This window comes from Ovis canadensis, chromosome 3 (genome assembly GCF_042477335.2).
Source record: "Ovis canadensis isolate MfBH-ARS-UI-01 breed Bighorn chromosome 3, ARS-UI_OviCan_v2, whole genome shotgun sequence".
Taxonomy (NCBI): Eukaryota; Metazoa; Chordata; class Mammalia; order Artiodactyla; family Bovidae; genus Ovis; species Ovis canadensis.
Genome location: NC_091247.1, coordinates 32,506,620 through 32,516,920, shown reverse-complemented (window position 1 = coordinate 32,516,920; position 10,301 = coordinate 32,506,620). Strand labels below are relative to the sequence as shown.

The following is a 10,301-nucleotide window of genomic DNA, read 5'->3' as shown; positions in this document are numbered from 1 at the left end:
AAAATACAAACTTTTAAGCAACCCCACAAATGTCCTCTTATACAGATTCCAGCTAAGTGTAAATTCTCATTAACATATTTTACATCTGATCGCATGTATGCATATAAACACACGAAATGACAAACTCATTCACAAATGTCCTTACATATCATACACCCAAAACTACACACACCAAACTGACAGAGGCACAAGATGAAAATCTACACACACACGTTCACCAGAGCCAACACGTTGGTATACATGTAGATTTCCGTACATACACTTGCATACACACATTTCTATCTTGATGTATCCAGAATAAGTCTCAAAATTTAACAAAGTCAGACACATATTTTCCCCTAGGGGCAAATTTCAACCCACCCTCTTTTTTTTTTTTTTTGGCTTCATCATGCAGCATGCGGAATCTTAGTTCCCCAGACAGGGATGGAAACTGAGCCCCTTGTAGGGGAAGCATGGAGGCTTAACCATTGGACTGCCAGGGAAGCTCCATTCACCCACTTTTTAAAATAATTCTTTTAGATTTATTTATTTTAAATTGACACATGAAAACCCATGGCCAAATCATGTCAGTGTATGGAAAAAAACACTACAATATTATAAAGTAATTAGCCTCCAATAAAAATAAATAAATTTTTTAAAATTAATTTATTTATTTTAAATTGAAGGATAATTGCTTTACAATACTGTATTGGTTTCTGCCATAGATATACATATGTCCCCTCCCTCTGAAACCTCCCTCCTCATCCCTCCCGTCTAGGTTGTTACAGAGCCCTGGTTTGAGTTCCCTGAGTCATACAACAAATTCCCATTGGCTGTCTATTTTACATATGGTGGTGTATGTTTCCATGTTACTCTCTCCATTTGTCCCACACTCTCCTTCCTCCCCCAACCCCCGTGTCCATAAGTCTGTTTTCTATGTCTGAGTCTCCATTGCAGCCCATCCACCCACTTTTAATCTGTCTTTTTGTGGACCTAGAAAATCAGATAATGAAGTGATACAATGATGCTTAAAATTATAATTAATAAGCTCCGAGCTAGAACCTGAAGAACTCTGCTCTAAGTAAAAGTGCTTTTGCTTTAATGCACAGACCCTGAAATGTTCACTCTGCTACTCAAAGACCTTTTCAGGCTGTGCCCTCAGTAAGATTCCACCTTAGAGCTGAGGTAAAGCTTAAAGTTAGTGAGGGGTTATGTGCCTTGTCCAGAGAAGGCCTTTTCTATTGCAAGTCCCTGCCAGCCCTACTTTCCTTCTGGGTTGAGTAAAACGGAAACTAGTCACGGGGAGGGTAAGCTGGAACCAGTTATGGAATGCATTCCTGGGAAGTCATGACAAGCAGTAGTCACAGTTGTCACAGGTGGACAGTGGTCCTAGCAGGGAATGGCTGTGGCTGGAGTGGGATCTGAAAATATAGCGAGAAGACACTTGTTTCTTTGTTGTATATACTGCTTCCCACCACACAGTCTCTGTCTGGTTTCCATGGACACCAAGACCCATCATAGGAACAGCACAAGAAACTCTGAGCAGAAAAAAATATCAGACCAAGTCTGCGTTTTTAACTCTTAAACCCATGTGAAAATTAGGTAGGATTTGTTTTCGTAAACTTTTTGTATTAAAGCGTAACATCATATGGAAAAGTGCACAAAACATTAGCGTGCAGCTTAGTGAATTTTCACAACATGAACCCACCTTTGTAGCCATCACCCAGATCAAGATACAGAACATGACTAATGCCCAGACCCTCTTTACGCCCCAATTCATTCACTAAGCCCCCAAATAACCAGAATCGTGACTCCTAACACCATAGATTAGTTTTATCTGTTTTTGTGCATATGTCTAGTCACTCAGTCATGTCTGACTCTTGCGACCCCATAGACTGTGGTCTGCCAGACTCCTCTGTCCATGGGATTCTCCAGGCAAGAATACTGGAGTGGGTTGCCATTTCCTTTGCCAAAGGATCTTCCCAAGCCGGGAATTGAACCCAGGTCTCCTGCATTGCAGGTAGATTCTTTATCAACTGAGCTACGAGGCATAGTTGGAATCATCCAGTACGTACTCCTCTGTATCTCGTTTCTTTAATTCAACATTATATTTATGCAAGTCATAGCAGTAGTATAGTATTATATAGGGAAAATATAGTATTCCATTGTAAGAATCTGCCACAGTTTATTTATCCATTCTGCCACTGCTGGACAAATGAGTTGTTTCCAGTTTTTGACTAATAGTACTGCTATAAATACTCCTACGCCAGGAACATATAGCTGATAAAGAATATATATATATCTAGAACATAAAAAGAATTCTTACAAGTCAATAAGAATAAATAAACTCAATAAAACATTGGATGAGATAACTGAACAAGTACTTCATGTAAGAGAAAATGGCTTATGAATATATGAAGTCACCCGATCTCATTAGTCATCAGGGATAACAAATGACCATTAGACGCTACTACAAGCCTATAAGGAAGGCTGGCATGAAAAGACTGACAAAGTTGAAGACTACGGAGAATTTGGAACAATTGGAATGCTCATTCCCTGTTGATGGGAATGTAAATTGATGAAGCCACTTTGGAAAACTATTTGGTAGCACCTACATGCCCTATTACAAAAGAATTCAACCCCAAAGAAATGTGAACATAAGTAAAGTGCTGCATGGCATGTAGGGCCTTAATTCCCCAACCAAGGTTAGAACCCACGCTCTCTGTAATTCAAAGGCAGTATCTTAACCCACTGGACCACCAGGGAAGCCCCTGAATGTAAATACTATGGTAGACTTTTCCTGTAAAATGTTAGAGTTGCATTAAGCTGCTAATAGGCATGACTAGTCATCAGCAGACAAATCACTTTAAGCTTTCTTTCTATTGTCTACAGACTCAGCATACTTCCTACTTTTTATGATTATTCACAACTTCTGTCAACATCCCTGCTGAAGGGTATGTTGAGGTAAAGATCTGAGAGAGCTGGGTAAAAAGCAGAAATGTAGAGACTTCCTTCTTTCTTTCATTCTATTTCCTGCCATTTCCTTCTTCCCGCTTCTCTTCCCTCTTTCTTTCTTAAACTTTTTATCAGGCTATTGGATGCCATTAACTGCAACTAGATATGCAAATAGAAACTTTGGTTTGTGCCAAAATCTCTTCTCCCTGGTAACCAGATCATTATGGCTGGAGCACCCAGAAATCTGGGGAAGAGCGTTTTAGGCAGAGGGAAACGAAACACAAAGCCCATGAGATTCAGGGACTTCCCTGGTGGTCCAGTGGTTAAGACTCCATGCTTCCCCTGTAGGGTGTGCGGGTTTGATCCCTGGTCAGGGAACTAAGACCCCAGATGCCACACGGTATGTCCAAAAATTAAAAACAAACAATAAAATGTCCATGAGGTTCAAATGAACTCGGCATTCAAAGAATGGGAGGAAGATGGCATTTGAGCTCTTTCACTCTAGTAATTCACCTGGCACCCTAGAATGTCTCCCAAGAAATCTGCACTTTGCTCTGAGTTCAAATTCATTGGTGAAGCCAAGGCAATTTTCTCCCTGTCTGTCACTGAGTATCACTTGCCACAAACTCCTCGCTACATTCCACTTCCTGTTGGCATCCTTGCTTCATTGGTTTGGCACTTTCAAGATGGCTTGATCCCATGGCTGGCAAATTGGTGTGAGCTGTCATATGGGAGCTCAACTGTGGCTGTGGATGGGGGTGGGGTGCCTCATCTCCTGTCTATGGGGGCTTCTTAACAATTAGAATTCCAAAAGTGAGCATTCCAAGAGAACTAGAAGAAAATCACACTGCTTTCTATTATCTAGCTTTGAAAGTGTCATTAACATCACTTATACCCCAGTCATAAAGCCACCCAGATTCAAGGGAAAGAAGACGTAGACATCCCCAGCAACACCTCTCAAGGGGAGAAATGGCAGTCCCATTATAAGAATATTATATAGGAACCTTGAAGACATTATGCTAAGTGAAATAAGCCAGTCAGAAAAGGACAAATACTGTGCGATTCCACTCAAATGAGGTGCCAAGAGTAGTCAAATGCATAAGGACAGAAGGAGAATGGTGGTTGCCAGGAGCAGCGGGAAAGAGGAGGGGAAACTGATATTTAATGGGGACAGAATTTCAGTTTGGAAAGATAAAAAAGATCGGGAGGTGGATTGTAGTAATGGCTGCATACAGTGTGAATGCACTTAATGCCACTGAACTGTATACTTTAAAATGATCAGAATGGTAAATCTTGCACGTATACCCTATGGGATAGGAAATATTGTTTCAGTCACACAGTCCTATGGATGATAGTAGGATGAGGCTGTAGCTGTCTGTCCTCTGATGGAGCGCAGTGCATGCTTAGAACTAAAATCTTGGAACTCACATGTAAAACAGAAGGGGCTAGTCAGAGTACCTTCCCAGGTCCTTGTATTGCTCAGGAGAAACTCATTCCATGCCAGATGCTTCTCTAAGTTTTTTTTACTCCTCTCCATCATCTTCCTGATTATTATATTACCCTTCTGAATCCCCAGGTCATTGTTCTGCATTTCTTTCAGAGTTTATAGTTATCAGCGGGAGACTTGGTCTATAGAGATTTTCACTGCCAAACTAGAAAGAGAGCTTCTCAATAAATTGAATCTAATAGAAAATTATTCAGTATGTGTATTAGTTTTCTGTTGCTATATAACAACAGCTTCAAACATTTAATATCTCACAGTTCTGTAGGTCAGAAATGCCGGCAAGGAGTACCTTGTTCTCTGGATCAGAAATCTCACAAGGCTGCAATTAGGGTGACAGATAGCTGTGTCCTCACCTGCAACTCAAGAGTTCCTTCGCATCTTATGCAGGTTTTTGGCAGAATTCATTTACTTGAGGTGGTAGGATTGAGGTGCCCGTTTTCTTGCTAGCTATAGGGATTCCCTCTCAGCTCTGAGAGTCCACTAAGGTCTTTGTTATGTAGCCCCTTCCATCTTCAAAGCCAGCAATGGAGAACCTCCCTCACACTGAATATTTTTCACTCTCTGAATACCTCTCACCAGAAAAAAGCTCGTCCCATTTAAGAACTTTCGTTAGCAACCTTCCCTTAACAAGGGCTTCTCTTGTGGCTCAGCTGGTAAAGAATCCGCCTGCAATGTGAGAGACCTGGGTTCCATCCCTGGGTTGGGAAGATTCCCTGGAGAAGGGAAAGGTTACTCACTCCAGTATTCTGGCCTGGAGAATTCCATGGACTGTATAGCCCATGGGGTCACAAAGAGTCAGACACAACTAAGCAACTTTCACTTTAACAACCTGAGGTCTGGCCCAGGGAGATTAATTTCCCTATCTTAAAAACAACTGAATCTAATCACAAGAATACACCAAACATAAATTGAGGGATATTCTAAAAATAAATTCAGATTTAAAAAAGACTGAAGATATATGACAACTAAATGATGCTGGATTAGGCTCCAGACCAGGGGTAAAAAACGTGGTTACAGAAAATACTATTAGAGTAAATGGTAAAATCTGAATAAGGATTTTTGAGTTTGATCAAAATTTCCCACATGTTCTTGGTTCAAGGTGCCCTCAGTGTCTCAGTAATTTTTTCATGGTGTTCCTTGGCCAAAAAAAAAAAAAAATCTAGTTCCAAACAACTTATTAAATATTTATGCTCTAACAATTTAGTTGCCATTTGAAAAAAATATTACACATAAACTGAAAGAAAAATGGCATTTTTATTTCAGTCTTAAATAACCACAATTATTTACTAATGGGATTTAGGCAGCTATTGTGCACTGCACAACTTCTCAAATCTTGGACTCAGTTTGGGTAAGACCACCCTCACTTCCTGTTCTCATTGATTTTTGCACTGTACTTTTTATCACAAACACTGAAAAAAACCCAGCGTCCCAAGTATATGATATTTCCAAGAAACATGGCGCCATCTAATGTTAAAGCTGTGCATAACCTCAAGTGAGTAGTTTTGCTTGCCTTTTGAAAGTTCAGAATGTATTAATAAAATATCACACAGATACCCTCTATGAATTCACCGTGGTGCTGTGGGGCACCCAGTGCATAGTTTGGGAACCACAGGATTAGACGATGGTTTTGTGTTAATGTTACGTTTCCTCCAGTTGATAAATATGCTGTTGCTATGTAAGAGAAAGTCCTTGTTATTTAGGAAATGCACATCAAAGTGTTTATGAATAAAGAAAGACATCTGCAAACTACTGTCAAACGATTTAGACAAATTGTGTGTATATTTGTGCATACCTAGTTAGTGAGCACAACTGATATAGGAAATGAGCAAAATATTAACAAGGAATCTGGATAAAGGGTTTACAAGATTTTTTCCCCACTATTCTTGAAATTCTTTCAAAATAAAGATTTCTAAAAGATGCAATACAATACCATATTTCAGGGTGTATATACATATATAGTAAAACAATATTTAAATGCCTGGAAATTAGAAGCGCCAATTCAAATAGTTGTAACGTTTCGTAGAGTGGGAAGAGGGATGTACATTTGGGGAAGAGTACATACACTATTGCAGATGTTTTATTTCCTAAGGTAAGTGGTGGACACTACACAGATATACATTAATCATTCATATCTTTAAGTATGTCTGACATACTTCATAGTTTATTTTAAAGAATAAATACATAGAATCTGGACTTCCCTGGTGGTCCAGTAGATAAGAATCTGCCTGCCAATACAGGGGACACTGGCTAGATACTTGGTCCAGAAGATTCCACATGCTGAAGGGCAACTAAGCCTGTGTGCCACAACTACTGAGCCCACGCGCTAGGGCCCTTGAACTGTAACTGCTGAGCCTGTGTGCCGCATTTACTGAAGCTGGAGCGCCTGGGGCCTGTGCTCTGCAACAAGGGAGGCCACTGCAATGAGGGGCCCGCACATCTAGAGACTAGTCCCTGCTCTCCACAACTAGAGAGAGCCTCCACACAGCAATGAAGACCCAGTGCAACCAAAAATAAAAGTTAATTAATAAAAAAAATGTAGAATCTTTTGTAACAGATAAAACATAAAAAATATGAGTAAATGAAAGCATACCACTGTTGTTTATTGGGGATTACCATTTACTTCATGGGCAGCCCTGACTGCCACTACACACCCATGTCATGCCAACATTAAAGATTAAGAGGGCTGACTCTGGAGCTCAGTTTCTAATCCCCATACTATATCTTCCAGCTCCATACACAGTTAACATACTTCTCTTTGCTCTTTTTATCTTAGACTGGAAGAGAAAGCTAACTTTCTTGCTTTTTCTGCTTTAAACTAATTTAACACAACTAGTAAACAATATGGCTATACATATTCAAACCTTGAAAACATCAATATGAAGAAATGATAATAAATTTTCATCTTTAGCACATTTCACTGCTCTCATGCTCAACAGTATTATACCTAATGTCTTCAATAATTGAAGATTTGACGTTTTGCAATTATACTTCCACAGTATCAGTTCTATTACACTGGTCAGTATGGCAGAAACCAACACAACATTGTAAAGCAATTTTCCTCCAATAAAAAAATAAATTGGAGGAAATAAAAGAAACATGTTTATTGATTTATCAAATCATACTGAGAGATCAGCATGAAAATGGAAAATATTCATGGAGGTCTGGAAAAATCAGTATAAATCCAATTCTTTTAAGCTTTAAACTATCAAAATTCTAATCAGGACTTATATTTCATAATTGCAAAGATTTTAGAAACTTCATCGAACTAAGTTACATTACTTGTTTACTATGGAAACAATCCAAAATAAGCTTTTTTTTCTTAATAAGCATTTAATGTTTCAAAATTAAATTTTAACATTAAAATACTTGAAAAATCTAACTTAAAATAACTGTTACAAAACTTTGAGCCTTGTCACTATCTTCCTGTAATGTATTTAAAACGTTTATAGCTATGTGTGAACAGAAGCAATGCTACCTTCCCCCTCATAATTTAGTGGGAAAGTGGCAGCCATTCTTTTTCAGGGCACTAAACAAACTTTTGTCAAATTCTATTCTTCTTCTGTAGCTAAATATATTGACCCAAAAAGCGACAGTTGCTCAAACTGTTTTCTATTCTAGAAGATGCTTTCCGAAAAAAAAAAAAAAATGCTTTCCGTCTCATCACTTGGAATGAGAAAAGTGGTTATCTCAGAATTATTATTGTTATATTTTCAGCTAAAGGTGAGAACAAGATGGGGGTAAATGTGGATGAGTAGCAGGGTAACGAGATAAACTGAGCTCACAGCTACAATCACACACACCTTGACAGAAGTGAAAGTGTAAAAAAGGTCTAATCTGAACGTTCCACCTGCAGGCTAGAAGTACATAATAGGGACCCCGAGGGAAACATAATATTGGAAGAGGGGGTAAGTGGATGCGCCCATGGGTACTGAAGACTCCACAAAAAGTACACCAAAACGGACCGTGGTCTACTTGGTATATCCGCACCGATGGACCTTGAACTAATCCGTAATTTCAGCTACTTCCAGCCTGAGAATCTGCCTTCAACAGTCAATAAATTTCTAACACTCGGCTGCGAACCTAACAAATTTCTAGGTCCTGAACCCCACCCTGGGCACAAGGTCGCATGCTCCATGAAGTGTAAAACTCCGCCACCTCCCGCGAGGCCGCCTTCCTGCCTAGGGACGCTGCCGGGCCAGATCGCGCGACCCTAGGGAGCAGCCTCAGCTCTGGGGCCTGGTGATGACGTCACGCGGCCCCTTGCTAGCATCGCGAGACTCTCTTCTCCCTCCCCCAGTTCCCTACCCTCCCAACCGCCAGCGCCCGCTGCCAGGTAGCGGCGGGGATGGCGAGCCGCGGAGCCGGGGCGGTGACGAGAGCAGCGGTCCCGCCATTGGACGAGGAAGCCTGAGGGACGGGCCAGTGTGGTGAACAAGAAGAGACCGAGGCTGCTGGCCCCGAGAGAGCGAGGGCCATGGAGGCCAGCATGCCGAAGCGGAAGGAGCCTGGCAAGTCCCTGCGCATCAAAGTCATCTCCATGGGCAACGCCGAAGTGGGAAAAGTGAGTACCGCGCTGGGAGGGGCGGGACCACAGCGCGGCGGAGCGACGTGCCGATTGGCTGCGAGGGCGGCCACTCAACAGCCTGGTCGCCCGGCCTCCTCCCCGCCCCTGAGCAGGCCTGGGTCTCCGGAGGGATACGGCTCCACCGGGAAAAACTCTCCTGACCTTTTTGACCTTTGGGTTGCCCCCCTCCGACACCTAAGAAGGTGTCTCGAGTGGCCTCTAACCGTTGACTACATCCCAAAGAGAGAGGAGGCCTAGGTCCTCATGTCAGATCGTCTGCTTGGACAACATATCTGCGTTCTGGGTGACCCGTACAGGACTTTGAGGTGGAGAATAAAAGTTTAGTTACCCCAGCAGAGCATAGGAGCTGATAACTTACTGGGCTGTGTGTGAGGATGGGGATTTGTAAAATTTACTCTGTAGATGTGGAGCCCAGAATCTACATTTCATTTGTAAGAGAGCGTAACTGATGCTGAAGTGTTTCACAGGGAGGTGCAGTGGATGTCAAGGAACTTGCTCTATTTTGTTTTGTGTTTATCTCTGATAGTGTCACCACATGCATTATCGCAAAGAAGTCTTAGATCCACTGTCTTTTTCTATGGTGCGTCTACTGGCTATCAGCTCTAAACTCTCCCGTAGTATTGGGGGTAGGGAGGGCAAGAGGTGAACGGAGGTCTTTATCCCCACGTGAATTCTAAGACCGCCTCTTCTTCATCCAAATTGTCTCTTCTTCAGGGTGAGTGGAAGCTGTTAGTTAAGAACCTTCCAAGGTCATCAAATCAGTGACTGAGACAGAATTAGAACCTGGGTCTTCACACTTCCATTGCAATGTTCTTTCCATCATTGTTTAGTCGCCAAGACTTTTGCGACCCCATGGACTGTAGCCCGCCAGGCTCCTCTGTCCGTGGGATTTCCAAGGCAAGCATACTAGATTGAGTATTTCCCTCAATTTCCCTTTCCAGGGGATCTTCCTAACCCAGGGATCGCACCCGCATCTCCTGCATTGCCGGCAGATACTTTACCACTGAGCAACCAGGAAGCCCCCCTTTCCAATCATTACTTGCTGTCAAAATCAACTCCTAGTAGGATCTACATGCCCAGAGAGCTGTTAATGGGAGTGTTTATGCCAAAGACCTGCACGTAGTTGATGCTCAGTAAATGTTTATTAGTGTCTTTTCTTTCCATTTAGTATTATTTTGTATTGTTTATATATCTATGTATATGTATGTAGTAACATAGCTGAAAGTCAATGATTACTGAATGTAAACTATGTGCCAGGCATTGAAAAGAAAAGAAAGA

General features: G+C 41.5%; 1 protein-coding gene across 1 annotated transcript in view; it reads left to right on the top strand.

Moving 5' to 3' along the window:
* The first annotated feature begins 8,619 nt into the window (after positions 1–8,619).
* The window catches only part of DNAJC27 (DnaJ heat shock protein family (Hsp40) member C27), a 38,254-nt gene continuing 36,572 nt past the window's right edge, over positions 8,620–10,301 (top strand). Inside the window, exon 1 of the mRNA XM_069580261.1 lies at positions 8,620–8,999. Coding sequence (XP_069436362.1) covers positions 8,913–8,999 — 87 coding nt within the window. The 5' untranslated portion in view covers positions 8,620–8,912. The remainder of the gene's footprint in view (positions 9,000–10,301) is intronic.